The sequence below is a fragment of the Marmota monax genome, unplaced genomic scaffold (genome assembly GCF_021218885.2).
Source record: "Marmota monax isolate L192 unplaced genomic scaffold, Marmota_monax_Labrador192_F-V1.1 WCK01_AAM20220418_F8-fsc00007, whole genome shotgun sequence".
Classification (NCBI taxonomy): Eukaryota; Metazoa; Chordata; class Mammalia; order Rodentia; family Sciuridae; genus Marmota; species Marmota monax.
In genome coordinates, this window is record NW_026692781.1 from 24,711,989 (window position 1) to 24,738,952 (window position 26,964).

A 26,964-nucleotide genomic window follows, 5' to 3' on the forward strand; every position below is an offset into this window, starting at 1 on the left:
TGTTCTATAATTTTCGGTCTGTAAAGACATTTAGTGAACAATCTTTAGTCCCTTGAGAACCTCCACTCTGCTAGAGCAAATAATGACTTTACAAAAAAAGAAAAATAGTCGAGTCCTGAGATGAAGACAACTAACATCTAAGTACATTAAATGAGAAAGAGGCATGAAAGAGTAGAATTGAATGAAACATATTAGAACAGCCAGTTATCCCATGGGGCTCCAGATATAGTGAATGAACATAGAACCAACTTGGGGAATTTAGCTACATCCTTAGAGAGTTTCATCCAGCAGTTGCTGAAAGAGTTAAGTGAATGTGCCTTTTTACTCAATTCTCTGAATGGTTGGGACATATTGCCAAAATTAGAACAAAGACCACATGAGTCTCTTATTCTGATTAGCTTGCCAGCAGGCAAAACTTTTATTTATTAATTAATTTATTATTTATTTATATTTGTGGGTAGACACAATACCTTTATTATATTTTATTTTTTATGGGGTACTAAGGATTGAACCCAGTGCCCCAAGTGTGCCAGGCGAGTGCTCTACCACTGAGCCATAGTCCAGCCCCGCAGGTATTATTTTTGACTTGCTATCTTTTCAACTCCCTTGGATCTTGACTTTCTGACTGTGTAATTGCTCATTTTTTTTTTCTTACTGGTGGAACTAGAATTTATACTTCAATGCCCTGTTTACTCAGTACGGAGTCCTTGACCCTGATCTTGCCCCTGCCCACATGCCTATCTTGTCTTTACCCCTGCACATAGATCCCTGATTGCCTTTTGCCATTGGCCAGAAACTCTGATCTGTTAAACCCACATCCATCATTCAGTGTAATCACCCTCATTTTAGCATTTCCTGCCACTCCATCCTCCAGACCTACAGCCATCAAAAGCCCCTCACCCTCATGGTGTGCCTGAGAAAAACAGATAGGTCAGTTGCACTAACTGCAGGCTTTTAATTTAAAAATAAAAAAAATTAGGCACCTGGTATTTGTGACTGTGGAAGAACAAAGAAAGGAAGCAATGCATAATGATTACAGTATCTCATATAAATACCTTTGCTGAGATCATAATGAAGGTTAAATTGTGCCTGACACATAGCAAAGGCAACAGGTCTACAGGTCTTAAGGGAAGTTGTTTGATAACTTCCTTCTAAAAGCCACCAAATCTGTGGAGTTGGTACCAATAAAAGGATGCGATTACAGGCTGATTTTCCAAACATTTTAAGCGGTAACTGTGTCTTCAAACAAAATGTTTTTTCCCCCTCCTCATTTAACTAGCATTTAGAATACTTTTCCTTGACTGTCTCTGACTTACAGTGAAGATCCTCAGAGAACCAGGCTGAGGAGTTGTTGGACTTCCGCTGACCTTTTCTCCTCCTGGATGTTTCTTTGCTTGTTTGAACTTTCATTTCACTCATCTTTTTAATCACTGCAAGCCCCCAGGTCAGAAGTTCTTTGGGGACTGCTAGATGACCTGGTGATGTGGTTAGGTTCATGTGTGTTTATTTAGTCAAGAACTGACTGGTTTAAATTTTGAGTTGGCTTCCATGTTTTAAGAATTTTATAAGGTGTGGACAGGAAGAGTTTTCTATCAGAATTACTAGAAGTGCTTATTAAATATTTAAACTCCCAGATCTATCCTGCATCAACTGAACCTGAATTTATGAAACCAGAATTCAGGACTTTTATAAACAAGTTTATTGGATGATTCTCATGCACACAACAAAATTGAGATACATCACTCCAATTGTCAGATCTCTTTATTTTTCTAATTTAAAATGCTTATGAGATCTTTATCAAATGTGAAGCAAAGGACAAAAACAGTGCACATTCTTTTAGCACAATTTCATGAGGCTGTTGAACACATTTAGGCAAATGTAGTGTTCCCATTTGTCTGTCTAATGAATTACGCTAAACAAAAGAAATTCAGTGACTGTGGAGATATGTTTAAGACTTCCTAATTATTAAAACAAATCTTGCCCTTATTTGGCAAAAACATTATTAGAATGTTGTACCTTTGGATCACGCAGTCATTCACTGAATGAAATAAACACTGGTAGCCAAAGAATGAGATTCTACTTAAAGGGAAAAGTTATACTCTCTGTCAAAAAGCATTTCCAGGTAACTTTTCTCTTTAGGTACCCTGAAAAAATATAGTGACAGTGAACACTATAGATTAAAACAAGACAACTCTTGTTGTAATACATTTTAAAGCTTAGTTCAACTTTAAGTCTATTAAGTCATCATAATAAAAGGCCAGATTGATAACTGTCGTAAATCATGCCCAAACGTAATTTTATGGAGTTTCAAAGTGACTTGTGCCATTAAGTATGGATTGTGGACTACATTGGTGCATCCTCTAAACTTCAAATGATACTTTTGACCATGTCGAGATGAGCCCCGAGTACTTGGTAGGAAATTATGATTCCTTTGGGGAGAATAAATCAAAAGCAAAAGCGTAGAGGATGGGAGACCTTTAGGGGAAGTCATTGAGGCCCTTTGGGCTATTGACCTTTTCTTCTCTTTGGAAATGGTATCCCTTTATAGAGTTCACCATATAATCAGCCCCCAGCTGATTGCTCAAGAGCAGCAGTGGAATTTTGGACTAGGAGACCTGAGACAGGAAGCTGGTCGACTTGCACTTGTTTATGGTAGAACTGGAGAGAGAAGTTCAACAACTCACACTGCTGACTACCCTGGCTCTTGACTTTCCTATGCTTTTTGTTAAACCCTTTCTTGAATGATTGAAATTGAGTGTATTTGACCTTACACAATTTTAGGATCTGGTTCAATGATCTCTAAGTATGTGAGTTAAATATACCCAACTGGCACAGAAATCAGATAAGTTGATGGGGGAGACCCAGAGGAAGAACAGTTGCCAGCCTGGCTGTTGCTCATGCCAGTGATGAGGCTAGCAGATCAGCAACAACATGTGTGTGCTGTAAAATGATTGCTCCTTAATTTCCACACTCCAGCTTTCCTGTCAGCTTCATGAAACCCAGAATCCGTGCAGAGAGCTCAGAGAATCAAAATCTGTATGCTTTGGTTGCCTAATACATTACCGTAAAACTTGAAAACAACAAATATTTATTAATTTGTAATTTCTGTGAATCGAGAGTCTGGCAACTACTTATCTGGGAGGTTCTGGCTCAAGGTTTCTCACAGGCTGTCAAGGTATTGGCCTGGAGTGCTGACATTTGAAAAGCCAATTGGGGAAGGAGCCACTTCTAAATTCACTTGTGTGGCCATTGAAGGCCTCAGTTTCTTACGGCCTGGATCTGTATATGAGACCTCCTCATGATAAAGCAACTGACTTTCCTTAGAGAAAATGATGCAAAAGTGGGGGGTGGGGTGGAATGGGGAGACAGACAGAAGGAAATGCCCCAGCAGCCAAGACTTAAGCCATGTTTTTGTAACCTAATCTTGGAAGTGACATCTCATCACTTCTGACATTTTCTTCATTAGAAGTCAATACATATAACTGACACTCAAGGAGAAGAGATTGCACAGAACATAAATTTTAGGAAATAGGGATCATGGGGCTATTTGAGGCTGACCAGAAAAAACTTAGATTCCTTTTTCTTTTGGCCTTATGTGAAACTTGGATTGTTTTCTGTTGTATAAAACTAAGTAAATCTTCCTTAATATGATAGAATTGCAATAGTCTAGGAGAGAGTATGGGTTTTACAATGATAAGGACGAGAGACAGACTAACACAATAAATATCATGAAGTTAGAATTGATCATCTTTGAAATATTGGGCCATAGTTCAGAGTTAGAAAGTGGGTTTATGCTTTGACCATTGTGTTTATTAGGTACATGACCTGGGGCAAGTTCTAGATCAATTTTCATCTATAGTTTCCTCACCTACTAAAGATACCTATCTCATAGAGTAGATGGCACACTCATGTCAGGGTGACTGAGAAGAGCTGATTAAGGGGATATTTACAAAGGTGAGAACAGGGTTACAAGAAAGTATAGGGGGTACTGACACAGAACATTTACCTCTCCTATGCCCCAGGGGGACGAGGTGGGAATTTGCCGCTGGTCAGGGTTTCTAAAAAGAAATAAGCCACTTTCTGTCACTGGGCAGAGAGGGAATAGTGTCCCTACCACATTTTTCTTCCTCCTATAAATCTGCATGAAGTGAATTACATATAATTGAACTCATCCAGAAGTTAGAGCGCAAGAGAGCCTAAAGATGAAGTCCAGGGTGGTCAACCTCCCAGGGCACAGAGAATAGCCCAGAACAGGGTGAGGACATGTGGAGAGTGGCCCTGAGGGCAAATGGAAATTATTTAGAACAGCATGTAAAGTACCTAATTATGTCAAAGAGTAAGTGCTCAATTAATGTTAACTATTATTATAATTTTTATTGCCTGCTAATGGACTCTATGAATGTTGATAAGCTGGTAAGATGTATGCACAGGAGGTTCCAAACAAACCTTATTTTCCTGCTTATGATGACTGGATTTGGTATCCCAACATTAGGAAATTCAGGCACAGGGGAATTCATTGAATTGCCTAGCTAGCATCATTTACCTCGGTCCAACCAGGAGAAAAAATCTCATTCACTACAATACTGTACTGTGTCCACTGGCCTATTAACGGGAGTTCTTTTAATTTTCTAATCATTTTGGAGTGGTGGAAAGCTTCTTCCATTATGTTTTCTAGCCATTCCAGAGATGAGCCATCAGTTCTCCCTCAGAGAGCCAGTCTTGCTAGACACTGCTTGTTGCTCCCGAAAGGCTGTGCTGTCCAACTTTCCTCCCACCCAGCTGCCTGCCTCTCTCAGTTCAAATAGCCATGAAAGGCACCACTCCCCCATAATTCAGTGCACAGTATCATGGGGTTTTCTAAGCATCCAGTTGGCAAATGGCAACAGATGTGGAAGCTGTGTAATATTGAGTAGAGACTGCAAGGAGAGGTGGACTTGGAGGCAGGCAGCCAAGTGGGCAGCCCAAGAGAAGGAGGTCCAGAAAGCAGAATGGGAACTCTTGATGCCAACATGGAAGGATTCCTAGGAAGATGCAAATTCTGCATACCCCTCCTCTTCTACCCTCTCTACAACCCATATCCAAATGCAGCAAACCTCATTTACTCATTTTTCTTAGATAGTGATGCGCTATTCTCTGCCCTCAAGTATGAACTTCCCTCTAAGGTTGAACTTGAACATCTCCATCTGCCTTTAAGGAGGAAATCCACATGGTGCAGATGGTATTTTAAACATATTTGTTTCTGTGTCATCTGCTCTGAACATAAATATCAATTCAGTAACTTCACTGTTGTAAGTGATAAGTTGAAACATCATCCGTTGTTTTTTAGTTAAATGACAGTAACAAAATGAAAAATCACCATTAAAAAGGCTGTATTTGCATATTTTTATGCTGCCAAAGAACATGGCACTAATGTAGCATAAGGAGAATTCTTAAACAGAAACATTATGGTTTTCAAAATCTAAGGAAGATCAAAAAATGCTGAAATCTTATTTATAAAAAGAAATAGGGAACAGTTATTTCACTTGCAGAATAATAAAAGCACTTTCTAGTGACATTTTTAATAGCATATTAATTCAAAATTGTAATTTTGAGAAGTAATTCTGTCTCTATAAACACCAAATGCATTCTAAATGCTTAGTATTATCATAATGACTAGAAATTAAATTAATAATGATAGGAAAGTTAAAATCTGACATAACCTTCTTGAATTTTTGTATTCATTCCTATTGAACTCTTATGCTGAACTTCATTTGTTGTTTTAATTTTCGAGAAGCCAAATAATTTTTTTCAGTTCTCGGAGTGTTTCACTTTTGGAAGTTCCCTTCAAGAGACATTTGTGGTAATTTGAACTGATCAAGCATTTAACACCTGTAGAGCTTGATTGGTCAAAGACCCATACAAACGCAGATATAATAGTAGTATTGTCTGTAACTGTCTTGCTACATTGCTATAAATTACTGAGACAGGTGAACTACAGAGGTACCATTTTAATCTTGAATGAACAGAGACCTAAGTCATAACATGAACTTTCAAGTTAAGTTATAACATTTGAACAACATTTCACAGAATCAAGATATCCACAAGTCAGGGGAAAAGGTTTCTATTTTTACCCTGAAGAAGACTGTAAAAGTACTTTAAATGGTTTTGGTAAAGGGATTCCTTAGGGAGAGTTCTTCATTTCTTTTCTTCACTTTCAAGTATACATCAGAATGGTCATCAAGTCTAATCCTGCTGATTGTGGACCTTTAATGAGACATAGGGCAGCAGGCATTCTTGATTTCAAAAGGTATGTACTGTTTAGGGCTTCATAGACTCAGAGTCAAACCTAGAATTTGACTGTCTGATGCATGCATATAGAGGGTAATTTACAGAGTGGACAATTCTCCCAGGAAATGTATACACTATCCAAAACACTAAGCAGTATGCTTTGCTTCACTATTTGGCAAGGTTTTGCTATTATTTCACAAGACCTCAGATCTCTTTGTTTTCTACACTGTGATAGACCTAAAAAGTCATTAGGATACGCAACTGATTCTGAAGTACAGCACAAAACATGGAAGATTTCACTTCACAAAAGATTCTCTTCCACTGCTAGAACACTGTGTTGCTGAAATGTCAGTGTGGAGGATCTTTGGTGAAAACAGCTGAGGCCATCTCTGTGCCCAGTGTTGTGGTTTAGATATGAGGTTTCGCCCCAAAACTCATGAATTAAACAATGCAAGAATTTTCAGAGGTGAAATGATGAGATTATGAAAGCCTTAACCTAATCAGTGAATTAATCCACTGACATGCATTAACTGGTTGGTAACTGGAAGCGGGTAGGGTGTGGCTGGAGGAATTATACCACTGGGGGGTGTGCCTTTGGGGTATATAGTCTGTCCTTGGTGAGCAGAGCTCTCTCTGCTACCTGGTTGCCATGTCCTGAGATGCTTTCTTCTGCCATAATGCTCTGCCTCACCGCAGGCACAGAGCTATGGAGTTAGCCAGTCATGGACTGAACCTCTAAAACTGTGACCTAAAATAAACTTTTCCTCCTTTAGTTGTTTCTGTCAGGTCTTTTGGTCACATTGATGGAAAAAAAACTGACTAAAATGCCCAGATAAAACTTCCAAAAGAGAGGCAAAGCTGTTATCTTGCCAAATGCAGTATTTATGCTCTCAGACATGGGTTTTCACCAGCCCTTTCCCAAAGTCTCTTCCAACCAGATCTCAAGCATGGTACAGTGTTGGGGATACAGCTCAGTGGTAGAGCCTCACATGCACAAAAACTTAGGTTCAATTCTCAGCACTACAACAAAACAAACAAAACAAAAACGTTACCAAGAGTGGAAAACACAAGAGAATGCCAAACTGGGTTTCTATAATCAAGTAGAAATTATTTATTCTTAGATTTTTCTTCAACTGGAAAACCCTGGTGATATTACACAATAAAAGGAACCAGTGACGAGGGAACATTATTTATAGGAAGCTTGGTTTCATAGCTCTTCTTGCAGTTTGTTTTTATGGCAAGTCTCTACTCAGAAATTAAAAGTACATGGCTCACATTCTGCCTGGGTTCCCATGCATTCACTGTGGAAGTCCTTGCAGTTGGTAAATCCCTTTATAGTTAGCTAAGGCTATCCTTGCACTGAATTTGTTGTCCTTAATATAGTTCTGTCCCCATAGCCTCTTTCTGGAATAGTTCATTGGACCCAGGACAGATATAGAGGAACTCATCAGATAACAAACATAGTACAATTAAATATTGGTAGAACTTCCAGCTTACTTTTTTTATACCAAAGAGGGAAAGTATAATCACATTTTAATAATAAATGTGCAAACACATAATAAAAATACATTCAAGTAAAGAGAGTTTCATCCCTTGTAGTATCTTAGTTTTTTTTTTCCTAGCACAGATTTAAGGACTTCTGCATACTTTTATTTTTATTTACCATTATCTGAGTACATTCTTTTTATTTGAAATTTTAAAACAGGCAAGTGTTGCAATGTAATACTTAGCATAAGTTCATTTAAAATGGCTTTTCCATATCTCCCTTTCCATCTTTTCCATGTGACACCAAAAGCTTGTCAAATGAAATGCAAAGTTGCCTACTTTTCTTGCCAGAGAGGGCACTCTGTTTGCCTTTGCTGGTGGTAATTTATTCTGAATACAACTCTTTCATTTATGGCTGACCTCATGGAAAGAAAGCTTCATTTTGCAGTTTCTACCTCAGTAGCTTTGCAAGTACTGATCTGAGGTAGCTAGCATTTTTCTTTTTCCACTTTTGTCCCTTCACATGAATGGCTAATGACGGAATCAGGGCCCATGTCCTGAACAAATGAAATAGAACTAGATGCCCCTTGTTCCTTTATTCCTGCATATATTTGTGTTTAAGTTTCATCCAACATCTCAGTTCACCTTTTAGCTATTCTGAACTCTGACATGCAGAGCCACGTAAAATATTTTCCTTCTTATGGAAGATAAGCAGTTAGTACTATTAATAAGAAATAAAAAAAGGACATACTTCCATCTTGACTGTTCAAAGGGTATGTGCATGGCATCTGAAGATGCCAATAATGACTTAGCAGTCACTCCTCTTTCTAAGTGAGCTTTATGATGAGCCTTTCTTTGGCAGTCAAGGCTGTTACAATATCTTGTCTTGTGTTGCTTTGTAATAGGACTGGAAGGACAGGATGAGAGACAAGGAAAGAGAATGGTTTTTATAAATGGATCTTAGAGTTCAAGTGCCTTTCAGAAGCAACAAATCATTTTTAATCCGACAGCTCCTAATTAAATTGATTGTGAGATAAAATGCACCCAACAAATTTAAGACTCACATAAGTTAAAAAGCTTGCCAGTTTGCAAAAGGCATTTGATGCAACTAAACCTTCCTGAAAGTAAATGCCCTTGAAAGCTCTCATAGCAGTGAGTTAAAGATCTCAGCTGGGGGGCTGCTGACATGCTGTAATCACCATAATTTATAGCACACCAGCTCCATACTACCCTTTGCCCTACCAGGGTGCCTCCTGGAAGTTAGTATGCCTTATGCAAGATTGGAACAAAGAAATGGGAAAAGAAAAATACTCTAATCTTCTTTTAGAAGTCTCTGCAGAGTCAGTTTACACTTTGAGGACCCTTTAAAAGACTGGCACCTTTCAAACTAAACATCTCTTATTCCTTTTTCTGCTGATTTATGCCACCACACCATAGTCATACTACTGACTTTTAGAGAGCAATTGTTCCAAGCAGTTTGGCAGAAGCTCAGAATTGACTTTATTTTGTTCATTCATTCATTCACTCACTCCCTCATTCATTCATTTTCAAGTATTATTGAGCACTTGTGAAGTACCCCAAACTGTTCTAAGCGTTAAGGTCATAGCAACAAGATAGACTTCTTGATCTTATGAAGCTTATCTTTCTGGAAATGGAGGTGGGAAAAAGGAAAATAAGTAAGCATGTGTATGAACAAGATAATGTCTGATGTTATATCTTTTCATATAACTATGAACCATTTATATTTCACATCCTTTGTCCGTGTTCCCCCTTGGGTTATTGATCTTTAATTATTTGAACCAACTTTAAGAGCATTTAATGTATTAATCTAGTTCTTTCTCTGTTTAATATGTTAAAAAATATTTTTCTAATGTTTTCTTATGTTCGTCCCTTGGTACCTTTACTTTAGGTAGAAAAAGCTATGTGTAGCTGAGTTCATTAAAATTGGGAGATTAAGGAAGAGAGGATAAAAGGCAGAAAAGAATCAAAATAGAATATCATTGTACGTTCAAACAGTTATTATGGTATGGCACATACATTATCTCTTTGGATGATTTTCAGAGCAAAATTTTAGAATAATTGAGCAAAGGTAGTATCACTTGAAAAGCATTTGTCTGGCCAATGAATAACTTTGAAATATGTATGATTTTTTTCACATACTTTTTATTTTATTACAAATAAAAAGTAATGAAAACCATATTTTATACTGGTGCAGAATGGATTTTGCTTTGCTCTGGTTTCAGATCTCTGCAGTGGCTTATCCTAGATCTGTGACCTTGACTAAGTTATTTGCAACTTTACTTCATCATAAAATGGGTACAATTATAATATCTCAGAGACTTATTATAAGTAAAATAGTATTCATAAAGAGCCCCAAACAGAACCTTTTCTATGAAGGATGAGTAGGAAATTCATATCTGCAATTGACATTTAAATTCTTAGTCATAAATTGTATTTTTTAATACATCATGCATTATCACAATGAATAAGCCATAAAATCAATTCCCAAAATTTTGAAGTGCAACTAGATAGACAAAGTTAGAAGTCAGTACTTTCAGGGCAGTTTCATTTCATTACTTTCAGGCAAAGTCAAGGGTGTAGGTTTTTTTTTTTTTTTTTTTAACCAAATGGAAGTAGTTTTGATTTTGTGTATTCAGGATCAAACCTGACATAGTGCTCCTTTGAATGTGACCACTATTCAAATCATAACTTCTGAGGCTTTTTGATATTGTGAAATAACAACTCAATGAAGGATCAAAGGATGAAAAATTCAAGGTTGATTCATGCATTTTAAATTAAAGATGTCTTATGGCATCAGACACAATGTGAATCAGCTAGTGCCAGAGAGAAGGTAACTCAAGAGAACACAGAGGGAATGCAATAATAATAATAATAATAATAATGGGAAGTAGATCAATAGAGTAGAACAAGTGGATGGGAGGGAGGAGGGAAGGGAAAAGGAAGGTACTGGGGAAAGAGATTGAGCAAATCATCTTATGTGCATGTACAAATATGGCACAATGCATCACACTATTATATATAATTATAATGCATCAATAAAAATAAATTAGAAAAGAAATAAAAAGAAAGAAACTAAAATCAACAAATTAGTTTCTGTAATTTGGCTTCAGTTCTGGCAGAGAAATTTGCAATGATAAAAAGAAGGGATTAAAACACAGATGACTGGACCAATTTGCCCCCAAACAACCAAGTGACCTAGCACTGTCTCCAGACTTTCCAAAGAAACCTTTGAAAATCTCTCCACAGAAGCCTTTCTGAATTTAAAAACTTCAATAGGTCCCTTCACTTAGTGTTTTGATGGGGGATAGATGTCAGGGTTTATGAGGTAAAATAATTCAGTATCATATACTATGCTTGCACATATTGAATGTATGTTGTAGTTAACACTTTTTGGTTAATGATCCTTTTATAAAAGTGCTTGATATGGCATAGGTATCTAGTTTATTAGGAAGAGCATTTAGAAATGGTTCTAAAGAAGTCAAGCACCAAACCCTGAGTCAGAAATGTGATTTTCTATTTTTTAATTTTTTGAAAATAAGACCCCATTTGCCTAATTTCTATTTACAGCTCTTTTCTTTAAATGCAATCTTCTCTGGCTAGATCTTGCTCTTCCTTGGTTTTCCTAGGCGCCACAGGTTAGAGTGTCTCCCTCTTTCCTACTTCAGAGCCTTTTCTTCTCTTTGGGTATCCAGCTCTTCTGTGTTCTGGGTGAAAAGAGGGTTGACGACATGGCAAAATGAAAATGCCATCTTTTGTGGTTAGCCAGTGTGATGAGCTTTCGGTCTCCTTGAAGTACTTTTGTGCAGCTTTCCTGAGAAGCACTTTCACGTCCCCACTGAACTGATAATGATGAAACTTCAATCCCTGTTGCCTTCAATCTTTTTCTTATTATGCCAGCTCAATGAATTTCTTCAACCCCAGTTCTGGCACCAGCTCTGGCCGAGGTGGAGCAAAAAAAAGGAAACTTCTTTTGGTGTGGGCTGCAGTGAACTTTGCTTTTAATTCCTTGTTGATGTGCAGTCTTAAGTCCTATTCAGAGAAAAATTATGTTCATGTTTGTGGAAAAAAGGAAGACACAGAAAAGTGACAGATGTAAGATGAGAGAAAAGTCAGCCTTTAATCATTTTGTTGTCAAAGCAGCTTTGGATCGCCCTTTAAAGAAAGCATTTTCTCAGCTGCTTCTAGCAAACCAGAGACTCATTCTCTTGCCCTTTGCAGATTCCTTACCCAGAGGGTTAAAGTCTGCACTGAATGTAAAGCTTTGGAACTCTAGATCCTTGCTACAAAGCAATTCGGTTTGTATATTCGCATTTCAGAAGAACTGGGTTCCTTTGTTCTAAGTGGATAAAGACTCTAATGACTCAGTTTATACAGGATCCTGATAGAAGGGAAGTAAACTTATGGCAAGACCCAGTGCCTGCAAAATTCATTTTCTTTTATGATTGGACCGATTATACTTCGCGGGGAGGCTAAGTGCTAAAGCATATACTGTTTACAAAGTAAAAGCCCTTTCTCCCTAATCCCTGTGTGACTGTAATTAAGCAGGAGAGTTAATTTTATGTAAATCATGCATTACTGTAATTGGGCGCAAGTGCACATTCATGTACATCTTATTTAAAAGTGAAATATAATGTTATTATGTGGATGCTGGTGCAGCAAAGTCTCAGCCCTCTGGGGGGAAGTCAGCAACATCACTGACTGTTTACAAGACTCACTCTGGTCTGCGAGCTTAATTACAAATCAGCCAGCCTGCTCTGCTGGCACTGTCCTGTGAAGAATGGAGCCACGTGCATGCTTTCCCAAAGGCTGAGAGGTGTAACACTGGGGCTTCCCTTCCCGTTTCTTTCTCAACCTCCACTCATAGAGCAGTCATTTTTCTCTTTCTACTCATCTTTTCAAACCTAAACAATACTTTCCAATGGGTTGCTCTGCTTGACAGTTCTGACCCATATATCCCCAGGCAGACTGCAAATGGATTTGTCTTCTGTAAGCAGGGACTAGTCTGCTTCCTTTTTTAGCTTGTCTTTTCTAATGCTACTCAGGACTGCTTTATGATCCCAGGATTTTGTTTTCCAAGTGCAGCCAGATCAGATACCATCCCAGAAGCCTGCATTTGTGATTGTCATAGCTCTTGCACAGCCCTGAGAGGGAGGGCTGGCCTCTGGGTGGAGGGCAAGGGCTGTTCCTTTCTTCTTTATCTGTAGAGCAGATCTAGTGCTTTGGGATAAGTCTGCCCTGCAGAATATAAAGAATCTAATCTACATATCTCGAGGTCAAGATTTGTGAGGAAGAAAATATGCACATGACAGAACTTTCATTTCAAACACATTCTCTGCCTCACCCAGAGGCAGAGTTGTGCCTTGGCCTCATTCTGCCCAGCTTGCCAAGCCAGCTCCTCTGCCTGCAAACCCTGAGTGCACAGCAGGTCAGCCTCCCTAGATTTCAGGGCAGGAGGCCTTCTGAGGCCTCTGCTCCCTGCTTTCTGGCTGCCATTTCACATTCTGAAACCTTGTTCCAATGTTTTAGATGCCTTTCTTCTAGAAAAATATTTGAATAACCTGACTCTCAAAATCTGCTTCCCATAATTGCCCTGCTCTGCTCCTTCCTATCCAATTGTTTGCTATCTCTCTCCTGCTCACCTTGCCAGGGCTTTTGATTTCTCACTAGTTCTTTCTTGCTCACTGTTTTTTCTTCCTGTCTTTCAAGTTGCCATTTCCCACTCTGAGAGATTTTTGCATGACATGTCATTGGTCTGAGGTCATGCATGTCAACAGATGAAGTGACTTCTAGTTAAGAATTTTTTCTCCCCACAAGTTAGTAAGGAGGTTATTGTATTTCCTAATGGCTGGAGAGGTTTTCTCTTTATTTTTGTTTTTATTAAAATTCTCCTTAAAGTGACCCACAAAACATGTAGTTGAATAGACTTCACTGGACCAATTCATCCAGTAAAATTCAATGCACTTTTCTAATAGCTAGCTTTAGCTCAGGTAATCAGTGGCAGCTATTTGTATACTCCCCTGTTTAAGTAATAAAATATTTTCTATTCTTTTTATTTAGTTTTGTAACATGTTTAAGCTTGGACATATATTCATTGAAACTGTATTCACAAATACCATGATGTTTCTCTTGGTCTTGGTATGTTTTTGATTTATCTATATTTTCTAATTTAACCTAGTCAAGGAAGAATCACTTATTAATATATTTGTTAGTAATCTGACATATGGTTGTGAAAAATTGGGACATTACTCTGTGCTTTGTTTTCATAAAAATCTGGAATACAAAAAGGCTCCTCTAGGTTCATGGAGGAGAATTAGGTTGGATTGTGGCAGAAAAGGACTGTAACCAAGGATGGATGTTTCATGGGGTGAAGAAAATACAGGCAGTTAGTACTTTAAGAATGGGAGGAATCCCAACAAGAGGAGACATCTACAGACAAGAAGGACATGAAACATCTCAAAATGCTTCCCCAAGAGTGGGTTTGATTGTATAGGTCCTGAGAGCTGCTGCCTGGATGGCTGTCATTAGGCCTCCTCTGGAGGGATCTGTGAAGGATCTTACAAACTGCAGTGTATATGACAGTGGGATTGATCCCAAGGAACAGAGGCCAGACCTTGCTCCTGCCTCTCTCTCAACTTTCCCCATCATGCCTGATTTGGGACTGCTAATTAACTCTGACTTAGGTTCTTGTCCTGTATGGAATTTGGCCTGGAAAAACAAAGGGAAACACTGTTTCCTTCATTTCTTATTTAATGCAAAACAAATAGTGAAAATGAATTAAATAGCTAAAAGAATACAAGAAACTCAAGTTCACTTATTCAGTATTGCAGCAGATAGACATCAACCAAGGACTCATTCCCAGCATAGATAGGCCAGGAAGGGAGATTTCTGTCCATAGTGAGGTTGAAAGGAGGCCTGACATATCTCACTTACCTTTCTGAAGCCGATTTCAAAGGGATATGTTCATTTGCATAACTATGCATTGATTATTACTTTATATAATCCTTCAGCCTTCCTCTACCTATCCTGTACATAAGCTTCCTCTGGATGCTTAGATTAAGTTATCAATTAATTCATTATTAATATCCAGATGGTTAATTACATAGGTGAAGTATTTACTGTGATTGAGGAAGAGTACTTGGTGCAGGTGCTGTGTGACTTTGGCAAGAAGAGATCACATCTGAAGACAAATATTAGCAGAGTTTAATATGACTTTGAGATAGTCTCTGTCGTATTTCAGCTGTCTGCACTGGCTTCTCAAGAATCCATTCAGGGAAAGATATTGTCCTGCAAAGTCCTTGCAATACTGACTCACTCATCCTGCATCTTGAAACACACTGGAGTATTAATATGCATTTTATCAGGATAGACCTATTTTAAAATAAAAAAAAAAGATCCCCTTTCTTGTTCAGATATAGTGCTAGTGGATGCTTTGGGGAAAAAATAAAATAAAACCTAGATAAATTAGATTGTGTTTTTAACTCTATATTGCCATATTTTCTCAGATCCAAAACAAGCTTTCTTATCTCCGGGGACACAAGAGGTTCTCCTGGGAATCCACATGCTTGTTCAGTGCCATCTAACTTTGACCCTGTGATTCCCATAATGCATCACTTGGCTGAAGAAGCATGATTTCTTCTTCTTATCTATTTACTTTTACAAAAAAATATTTATCATATCCCTCGAAAAATAATTCCCATGCATTGAAAGTGAACTCTGTGTATGCCACTATTTTGAGCCCAAACACTGATTGTCATGTTTATTTTTCATATTAGTCTTGTGGGACTGGGGAAGATCTTTCTCCATTGTAAATATGAGGTGTAAAAAAAATTAAGCAAATTGCCTAAGATTAAATAGCAAAGTGGAGCTAAGGACCCACATCTGCCTTGTTTCAGAGACCAAGTTTTAAATATTATACCCCCATTGGAGACACCCAATCCCCATTAATAACAATGGCACCCTGAATCACCTCATTTAGTTCTTAATTCCTCAAGCAGAATGAAAAACTTTCCAGTGATGTTTGTTGTTTGATGAATCTTCTCCTCTCCTCTCCCCAACCCGCCCCTCCTCTGTTACAAGGTGAGCCTGAGAGCACAGGCCTATTTTCTACCTCACTGCTAAATCACAACACCTAGAAATGTGTCTGGCATGGTGTAGGCTCACAATAAATGTTTGTTAAGTAAATGAAAAAAAAAATGGCAAGTCATTAATTTTCTGAATTCTCATTGTTTCCAGGCTAAGGGCAAGGCAGGCTTGCATGGACAATTAAGGAAAAACTTGGAGAGTCCCATGACAGAAATAAGGGACTGTCAAGGGAATCACAGAGGGAACACAACGCCAATAAGCGTTATTTGCTCTGGGTATGTTGAAGGTGTGTTGAGAACATGGACAAGATCGTAGAACCAGACAGCCAAGTGTGCACGGAGAATGATGGAATGCCACACAGTGAAAAGGCAAAACTAACCAGCCTGGAGGGCCCCTTTCAGGGCTCCCGAGAATCTGAGCTGATCAGTATCGTAGTCTTTGTTGCCTTCTTTATATTTTTAAATTTACTCCTGCTTCCCGCTTCAGATGGTGAGATCTTGGGTGCAAGATACCAGATGATATGATAGTGAGTTCCTTTCAGACAGGGACTCTGTCTTTTGTCATCTCATGGTCCAGCATAGTGCTTGCAATTGGTGACCCACAGTAAATGTACAGTAAATTCATAATGAATAAAGGAGTGAATGAATGAATGAATGATGTGGCTTATTAGTTGAAAGTGTTTTGAATTTAGATTTAGGATAAGTAACAAAAACAATGTGGTCTTGGGCAGCAATGATAAAAGTGTAGTGCCTTTTTTTTTTTTCCTGAATAGATAGACTACTGAAATTAGAGAGATAAAGTGATCTCTTTATGAGGAAAATGAAGCCTGAGATGTGAAATGATTTGCTTGTGGATCCACAGCAAATTTGTAGTCAAAGTGACTTGAATTTAGAAACCATGGCTCTTAGTCAAAGGTTCTCTTCAGGTTCTATTATAAACTTTGCTGGTCAGACCACTTGACTTTATAGTAGTCAGTGAAATTTGAACTTGAAATAAGTCAAGGTAAAGTCAAGGGAGAATGATGAAGGTGTGGGAATCACATCACATGAAGAGCAGATGAAGAAATTAAGATGCTTCACTTAGAGAAGAAAATACCTGAAAAGGATATGGGTTGAGAGGGAAAACACTATCTCTTTCCTTATTTTAAATATATAAGTCATTATTCCTTTCTTCTAGGGAGGGAAAAATAGGAAAGACCACTGGGAGAGACCACAAAAAAGTGAATTTCAACTCAATATAAGAAAGAATTGTTTAGAAAATTAGAATTGTCCAAGAATGAAATTTCAAATGGTGAGAAATGTGCAAGTAGAAGCTGAATGATTATTTGTTAGTACTTCATGGTGAGTTTCTTTACATGAGAAAGAATGTTTCTTTTGTATCTCCCTAGGATCTTGTATTCAAGATACCTTGCACATGGTATATGCTCTCTTAAGGCTTTTTATGCAGCTTTTAAAGGGGAATCCATGAAGAGGGTGGGCATGGAGGTGGGCAAGAGTGTACTAAGGAGTTTTCTAACACTAGGCTTTATCATCTTTGATAAAAATTCACGTACAGTCAGGAGGCTGAGGCAGGAGGATCACAAGTTCATGGCCAGCCTTAGCAATCTAGCAAGACCCTGTCCCAAAATAGAAAGGGCTTTGGATGTAGCCCAGTGGTAAAGCACCCCTGGGTACAATCTCCATAAAGCACCCCTGGGTACAATCTCCAATGAGAGAAAAAATCATAGTAATGCATCAATATTTAACCAAGCTAGTCATTTTATAAACTTACAAGCAAAAGTCACTGCAATTGTTATTTCTCCTTACCTCTATATATCTCAGTTATTACCAAATCTTTTTCCTTCTTTAGGAGGAGAAAGAGTTTGTTTGCCATAACTACTACCTTTTAAAGGATCTTAGGGTTAGTTCTACCTATGCACATGTCAATCAAATGAAACATCCATGCAGCAGTTTAAAAGGAATTGTCTTATCCAAGTATCACAGGACTGGCCTATATAAAAAAATTTGAGTGATGGTTATGCCAATACAGTCACACCCTTCAAACTATGACTGATCTGGAAAACCAGATTTTTTAATGTCTTAAATCCCATTTATATTGTCACCTTTATGTTTTAACAAATACCTTATACATTTATTTTTCACTGAATAATTTTGTATTCAGAATATATTGGTTTGATATTTGTGTCCTTTTTTTGGACATAGGAGCATCATTCCTTTTGGTAGACAGAGAGGTCACTTGAAGGATACAAAGAAAGCTTTATTTAAATTTACTGTATGAGCCATGGAAAGCTATCCAGTGATAAATATAATAAGGCAACTATTTGATTAGTTATTTTAATCTTATTCCTTGAGAATATTCATAATTTATTTTTTTCCCTAAAATGGCCATAGTTATTCATATGCTTAAATCAAACAAAAATCAACACCAGAATTTCACTAACATCCTTCAGATGCTATGGGATTAATTGTCTGTTTTCATGCAATATTGTCATTGTCTTAATTCCATTCTAAATAATGGTGCCTCATTAGTCGTAAAGCTATTTATGGGGTATTTGGTTGTAAGCCTAACTTCTTTTTCAAAATCTCATACTACAAATATAGTGAGGTGTTTCTGAGAAGTCACAATTTTGGCAATTTACCGAGTTATTAAATTTTCCCCCTCACTGTTAATTCCATTCACCTAAATGGAATAGACTTTTCCACTGTGTGTATACCTAATAATTAACTCACTCAGGACCCTTCGGATAAAAACACTTAACTGGGAGATTCTTAGCCGTTTCCCAAATAAAACCAATATCTTCTTTCCCTCTCCTTTATGAGTTATAAAATACTTTCCCTCCCCTTCTTCTTTGATTTAATTTATATGCCCTAGATTTTCTGCTCTGGGGATGAAAATGGAAGACCAGGGAAGAATGTAGATGAAATAGAAATGATTCAAAGATCAGAAATATTTTATCCTCACTCGATATAAAGTAAATTATTTTTTCTCTTTTCCAATAACCATCATTTCCCTTGATCTTGGAATCACTCAAAACTTAGCCACCGCGTCCTGTATAAACTAATGTGCTGTCTCCAGATGTGGAAAGAGATAAAATACTGGTACCTGTACAGATTGTACTAGCTGGATTATATTCAGAGTTAGGAAATACCGCAGATTTAAGAATGCCAATTTTTTCTCATCACTGAGTATTTATTATATATAACAAATACATGGGAAAGAAAAAACTATATTGTGTGATATAAATAGTTTATTTACATTACAGAAAAAACATCAAGACAATGTATACTATTTCAAATATATCCATACATAATCAAATATAGCTGTAGTACATGTTTTCATTGGTGTAGATTACCACAAATGCAAGGCAACATGTGTAGATCTCTTGTCTTATCCTTTTGTCTATAATACTGTATTGTGAAGTCCAAGTTCTCGGTAGTCCAGCCACTGTGAAACATGCTCCCCTTAGATTAACCTCGTGGACGCTCTGGTTGTGTTGTCTGAACTGTAGTGCCCTGTGTTTTGCTTCTGTCTGTGAATTCTGTTGCTTCTGGGGCATTTCCTAGAAGGTTGGAAAGTTTACAGATCTTAGTCCAATGAGATTACCTAAAGTTTGGTCCTACAATTACAGAGTGAAGTTGTGGATTAAGCAAGTTATTTAAATGTCTTGGATGAAAGAATTAAGTACTAGTAGAAGCTGGGATTATTTTAGAAACTTTATGTTTTGCTTCTCCTTGAGGTCGTCTTTAAGTGTCTGCTGAGAACGGAAGAACAGAACTGGAAGTTGAAGAGGAATACATTTACCTTGTCCTCAAATGCTTACTCATTAAGGCACAACGAACAGACTCAGCACAATGCAATCAAGCAAATCGTGAGCTCATCGAATCTCGCTTTAAAGGTCTTCAACAATTTCATATTCTAAATGTCTTAAGGATGAATGTTATATTGACAATTCAATCCCACGAGTTAAAATTCTATCACACCAGAGAATGAGCCAACTGTTAATACCTGATATATAATGGGAAGGAATATTGTTTTGGTTTAGCCTAATAACCATTTTTTTTGTGCATGAACACTATCAGCTGGAGACATAAATGGATACCAATTATGTAGCTTCTATAAAAAGCTAATATTCAGTCAAATTATCTGAAAATCTCTGATCTAGTATTTTTTCTCTTGTAATAGAAGATTGTTTTGATCATGCAAATAGGAACAATATAAAATTCCCATAAAAACCCCATGATAACAAGCTATGGGGTCTCAGAGAATATATAAACACACACACACATATGTATGCAGACACTTACATAGTAGATACATGGTTTGTTTGTTTGTTTGAAGGTGTGTATGTGTGTGTGTGTGTGTTTGTGTGTATATGTGTGTGTAGATTGGTGGGGACACATACCCATCATAAATGAAGATGGAGCAGGAAATTGCATTCCTAGAAAGTGGGAGCTAGAGATAAAAAGACTAAAAGTCTAACTTCTCAACAGGACAACTCTTTTCATTTTGGAACTTGTCTCTAGTGTCCATATTTGTTGTGACACACATTGTTTGGGAGGAGTGAAGGTGTTTGACTGAAATAAAGATGAAGAGATAAGGAAAAAAGAAAGGTGATGGTAAAAAGATGGAGGAGGGAGGAGAGAAGAGACTGGTGAGAAAGAAAATTGCAAAGAATGAGTGGATATCTGGTTGGTGTTATTTTGTAAATGTTTTAGCACCTGAATATTTTGAAATAATTTTGGACAAACAAGGGTTGCAGGATCACCAGGTTAGAAAGGTTTCAAATGGGAGGGGGAATGGTTTCTAAGCAGAATAAATGAAATGGATCCACCCTAGGAACTGGTGTAGCTCACTGATGAGTGTGACTCCTGGAGGCTTTGAAATGTTTGGTGGTCTGAGGACAGACTTATAAAGTACACTATGGTAATGTGAATCTAGTTCAAATGCTATTGTTCCTCCTAAAAAGTAAATGTAGATTTGTGTTAAATTTAACATGGAAAATGAAAAATGCCATATGCTTGAAAACATGGTTTATTCTGATTTGGAGGTCAGAATCAGACACGAGGTAGTATAAGCAGTGGTACAGGTCTGAAACCAGATAGCCAGACATCTCTTTTGTTCTTATCACTCAACTCTATGAACTTGACACTTTGCTAACTTCTCAGACCTCAGAATCTCTACCTAAAAAATGAGGATAATTGTTTATTCTTTGTAATGTTATTAAATGTGCACATGTGTATTTATGCACAATGACACACACAGTCTACACACACACACTCACACAACACACGTGCACATACACACAATTCTTGGTGAAGCAAGAACCCTGTGTATCCCTTTGTTTTTATTATTTATGGGATGAAACTGTAATTAATAGCAGAGTTGGAAACATCTGCTGAAGTATGGAAAGTTTGCCTTTCTAAAAAATATATGAAGTAGCAATCAAATTGTTATGATATCATATCCACTAAAGATGAATTTTGTTTTTCATGTACTGATATTGCTTGGATATTAGAAAGCTCAAGACCCTTAAAGTAGTATGCAGTTTTCTGTGTTTCAGATTCTTATCTATCTTTTCTTTTTAATACTCAGTATTTCTGGTTGCTTGAGTTATCTTTATGTTCTCCAGAATCTATTTTAATATAATCCATTGACTCACTTGCCATCTAAACAGGAGAGTGCAGTTAACAAACTCAGCTTGGCTTAGAGCAGCACAAAGCTGCAGTCGATGATCATCCCTTAAGCCTCTAGGTCAGGTGAGAATTTATGAATCATATTTTGTTTTTTTCAAGAGCAAATGCCACACTTATCCTCAAAGAAGACAGTGAAATACAGAGAGTGAGATGTATTATGACCTTTATTTTCTAAAGATATGATATTTTTTCATTTTCTTGTTCTTTGAAAATAATTTTTTGGGAAACATTCAGATCTACTGGAGAGCTGTACAAATGAGTGAAATGCCTCATGAATTTGGCAAAAACCTTAAAGAACTTCCTTGGAACTTTATAAAGGTGAGTGAAATATTGTTAGAAAGAAGTATCTTCAATAACGTTTCTGGTTACACAGGACATGGATGATAGGCATTTGGTTTAGAATCTAACTCTTGGTTACCATGGGTCACACACTAATTAAATCAAGCAGGTCCCTGGCCTCACTCAGTTACTCCAAGCCCAATGACAGACATTACATACTTTGCTTTCCTGTTGAGACTGGATGGAACCTCCACTCTTTCTCGACCTTATTCCTTCGGAAATAATTACCTTCTGATTGGACAGGGTGTTTGATATAAAAGTTTGTTGTGATATTTGTTGCATTGCATTAAAGATTGCATGTATTAAAAGTCTTCATTTACTACAATATAATCTTTCTCATTACAATGATTTTTGAATTTTGTGATTAAAAGTTATTTTGTCACCTTAAGATACAAAGTATTTGATGTTTATACCAAGTATGTTAAAATTGTTATATCTGAGACTTACATTTAGAAATATAAGTGCTATAAATGAGAGCTCCAATGTAACACCTTTATGGGCCTTGTATAAAATATACCCTCATTTAATTTGGCATACTGATCTGGGTAGGTAAGGATACATTAGTCATTTACAGGGGCTAGTAGTTAGAAGAGAAAGATATATTTAAAGAAAGGTTAGCATTGTATATTAGAAGGGATTAAAAAAGACTTTTGCTTAGAAAATAAATAATCTTCATCATAACGCAAAAATTAAAAAAAAATAGTTTGTACTAGTCCAATGTGAAAATCCATGTCTTTCCATTTGACTATTCAAAAAGTCTTATGATGAGGAATCAGGACTTATGGAGAATGGATAGCTATGGAGTTCATTAAGGGACTATATAACCAGACAAATCTGATTCGAAAGAGGAAGAACAATGCATCCCTTTATTTGAGTCACCAAGTAAAGTTACTGACCTTGTAATGCAGAGGACCACCACACAGATGACAGCTATCTGGATTGTTCCAATTACAGCTGCAATTAAGACGTATTGAAATCGTACAGGACCAGGAACAACATAGAGAACACTGTAGTCCTTTTTTTCACAGTGTTGTCCAGTATAACCAGCATCACACCTGGAAGAAATTACAGTATCCTGTTACCTGTAGCTTCTGGATTCATTTTTATAGTTGACTAATAGACATTGATCTTCACCATGAAATTTTTTTGTTCTCAATTATTTTCTTTCAACTTATCTGTAATTTGGAAGATGTGTGGTCCCTTTCTATATTTAAAACTGAATTTAGAAGATGGTATTGCTAGACAAATTGTTTTTATGACAATACAGACAGAAGAGGATACCCATTCAGGGAGAATTGTTCTGTTTTTATTTATCAGGTAAGCTTTAAATTTTATTTAATTTGCTCTTTAATCAACCTAAGCCAATATGTATACTTGAGAAAAAGTTTTATTCTTATAACATGGGTACCCAAACAAACAAATAAACAAACCAACCCCAACCAAACAAACAAAAACAACCAAAAAGTCCCAAAGTAAAGCATTCTCTATTATCAGGAAATATTTTTTTGAAAAACATTAAAACCAGAGGTATAGCAAGAGTTATTTCTTTAATTTGCTAATCATAAAATCATGTGCTGATGTTGATGTTGAGGAGTTAGAATTTGTTAGAAAAATGCAATTATAGCTGGATGCAGTGTTGTGTGCCTATAGTCTCAGCTACTTGGGAGGCTGAGGCAGGAGGATCACTTGAGCCCACAAGTTCAAAAGCAACCTGGTTAACAGAGTGGGATCCCATCTCAAACTAAAAAAAAAATAAGCAAATGAAAAGAAAAAAATAGAGATAAAAAAAGTAATTCTGATAGTGGCCATATAGTTCTGCAAAACAAGCTCATGTATGATTCCTCTGGGAATGAATGTTGCCTCTCACTTACTCAACAACTAACCACAAGCTCAGGTAGAAATTTGCATATTAAAATTAGCATTTGACAATGAAATGAGGAAACATTTCAGAAAAAAAATACTAAAGGGGATTGACTTGTCATTGATGTTTTTTGGAACTATTTTAGTATTAGATCTTGAATTTCTCCTATCTACATCCGGGAGTCTTGTTCTGTGCATCAGGAAGGGCTTAACAATGGAGACTACAGAGGAGAGTGGGAGCAGCAGATAATTAATCTCTCCACTATGTGCACTCTGCCTGGTGTCACTAGGAGGCAGGTGCTAATGCCTACAGTGTAGGGAAACCGGAAAGGAGGACAATCTCAGGGGGGTGGGGGGGGAAGAGAAGAGAAGAGAAGAGGAGGGGAAGGGAGGGGAGGGGAAGAGGGGAGGGGGCAGAAAGAGAGAGGGAGGGAAGAACCAGAAAGAGTGTTTTTATGTATTTATGTATTAAAACTAACTATTTTGTCATATGTCACTTTTATACTGATTTCATTAAAATACATTTTTTCCCCGTTTTGGCTTGTCCATCTCTGAAATAATTATACTATGTCCCAGATAAAATAGTCAGCAGATATTTATAAACCAAATTCAGACAAGCGATTTCTTGTTTTCTTCCATTTTATTGTGCTTCTCTTTATTGTGTTTACAGATACTGTGCTTTGCACAAATTGAAGGCTTGGGGCAACCCTTTGTGGAGCAAGTTTTCTTTGTGTCTCTACTATAGAGGTGTGGCTACTCATCTCACTCCGAAAAGCTGAATGGATAGCAGATCCATAGAAAACAGTGACTGAGTGCCTGGCAACACCAAGAATGATATTTATTAGGAGGTGAAGGACTTTTGAAATGATCACCTTCCTAAAGTAGCATTTACTCATTTGAAATATTTAATGAACAGCGTCAAGCACTGTTCTATGTTCAAGGAAAAGAGTGTACATAATAATGAATAGCCTGTATCTTCATGTATATTGTAATGTGCAAAGTACAATTTTAAATTCCACTAGAAGTGTGTATATTGCAATGTGTTACATGGTACTTGAGTGTGTAAGGCATACACATTTTATGGTTTCTGAGTGCACAGCTTCCCTCTACACACACACACATGCACCTGCACATACATGTGTGTGTATGTATGTATAAGAAAGGCAGAGAGATGTTCTGATGCTGATAATTCATTCAAGCAGAATGCCACCAAGCCTCCATAAACATTTAAAACTTAGTTTTACCTACACATTTTAAAAGTCTAGGAGTGAAAACATTACCTGCAAGACGGCTCCTGCATGTTGATAGAATGCTCACACTTCCCATGCATACAGAAGCCATTGTAATGTTCTGGACAAGGTATGTGGTGTTCTCTGGCACTTTCTTCTAATTTGTTAGCATTCTCTGTGAATACAGATAAAAGCAAGCATCCCCTGTAAATACTTTCTTTGCCTAGTAAGATCAACCAGTACATTAAGAAGCAAAGCTACAGTAGGCAAAGCTATTTAAAAGGGCAAGAACTAAAAGGCCATGCTTCTGAAGAAAGAGGGAGAAAGAATTGAAAGACAGACGTCTTTACAATTGTGTTTAGAGATGAAACTGCAAAATTGCCCAGTGCTTTTCATGCTTTTATGCAATTTCCTACATCTTTAACAGCCAGTGATGTTTCTATGAGTTGTCAGACAGCTTTAATTTTCCTTGCTTAGACTGTACATTGATCATAAAATAATCCAAGAAGAAATAGTCTATATTTTGAATTTCAAAGCCCAGCATAATGTTCCTAAGAGTAAATTGCTACAATACCTTGATACTTTCTCAGTGTGAGAGCTTAAAAGTTAAAATATGGCCATGTTGAATTGTTAAACAGACATTTTTCCAAATCAAATGCAAATTTCATCAAATGTATTCTTTGAAGCTTTTAAAATCTACTGGGAACATGAATTTGACTAACATCTATACATTTTTTTATTGCTAAAATAAAATTATTGAAAGAGGAAATGTTATTTTAGCATCATTTATGAAGACTCAAATAGTACATACTTATTGTATGCTCTAAGTATATTTTAGTGTATACTATTTGACCAGTGTCAACAATGCTATGTGAAATTTAAACTTATAAAAAAACTTGTGTTCTTAAATGAACCATTTTCCTTGTTAATGTTTTGTTTATATGTGGTTTGATATTTATTTTTTTTTATTTTTGTCTAAATATGCGTACTTCATACTTGTAATAGCATCACTAAGTAGCCCTCTTATCCTTTATTTTCATCTTATAATAGAAAGTTCTATCTTTTTAATTTTTTCTATAATCTAAGTTCTGAAAGTCTTGAAATTTTCTGCCCAAACACATGAGAAATATGACTTTCCTGACCTCATTCTACAGATTTTCTTCAACCCAAAGAAAATTTTCAGTCTAAAGGAATTCTTCAACACCATAGTAATTGGTCAGTAGTAATGGAATATGGCAAGCTAATTATTATTTTTATGAAATGGATTATTTCCTATTATTCCCACATAGGGATGTTTTGTTTTTTATCATACTGAATACTTAAATTTTACAGGCAGTCATAGATGATGAAATATTCATCAGAATAAAAATATGCCTCTGGCATTAGTACATCAGACAAATATATTATTTATGTTTAGGTAAAGCTATAAAATATCTATACATATTAAGACTGGATGCCATCTGCAAATAATTCAAATTTGAAATGAATTGTTAAATATGTTTAATGCTTTCTTGTGTAGGGTTGTTTATGTGTACTGTCATGATAAGCAATATTTCTAGTTCCATACCCAAACTTATATGGAATTTACTATATGCATGGTAGAGAGCTTGTAGATGGCATTTCAGCCATTTGTTTTTAATCCATATTTCTTTACCTATGAGGTTAGCAATACTTTGTTTGTATTATAATATTTCTACATTGGTAATTAGCATTAAAGTGAATGAACTGCATTCATGAAAAAGACTATAAAGATATAGAAAATTTGTTCTTGGTTTCTCCCTATTCTTTTAACTTATTTTTGAATTTTGTTCATGGTGTTTTGGTAGAAAATCATACCTGTGGTAAGCAAACACAAGTACACTGCTGGATAAAATTTCCAACCTAGGAACATCTGACAATAATGCAAGCAGGGCAACCATGGTATTAAATGCATCTTGCAATGACTTGTGGTCATTCATGAATCCATGGAGAAGATATGGACTCATTTT

The 26,964-nt window shown here is 36.7% G+C and overlaps 1 protein-coding gene across 2 annotated transcripts in view; it reads right to left on the bottom strand.

Moving 5' to 3' along the window:
- Tmeff2 (transmembrane protein with EGF like and two follistatin like domains 2) overlaps positions 1 to 26,964 on the bottom strand; it is a 256,946-nt gene that overhangs the window by 1,967 nt on the left and 228,015 nt on the right. The window contains exons 8-10 of one of the 2 annotated variants that reach the window (XM_046447438.2): positions 25,028 to 25,151; positions 22,784 to 22,942; positions 17,794 to 19,414 (exon numbers count right to left, since the gene is read on the bottom strand). In XM_046447438.2, the coding sequence (XP_046303394.1) occupies positions 19,318 to 19,414; positions 22,784 to 22,942; positions 25,028 to 25,151 (380 nt within the window). In that variant the 3' untranslated portion in view covers positions 17,794 to 19,317. Of the gene's footprint in view, positions 1 to 17,793; positions 19,415 to 22,783; positions 22,943 to 25,027; positions 25,152 to 26,964 lie in introns of those variants that run through there. The other variant, XM_058580335.1, reaches the window with a different exon arrangement.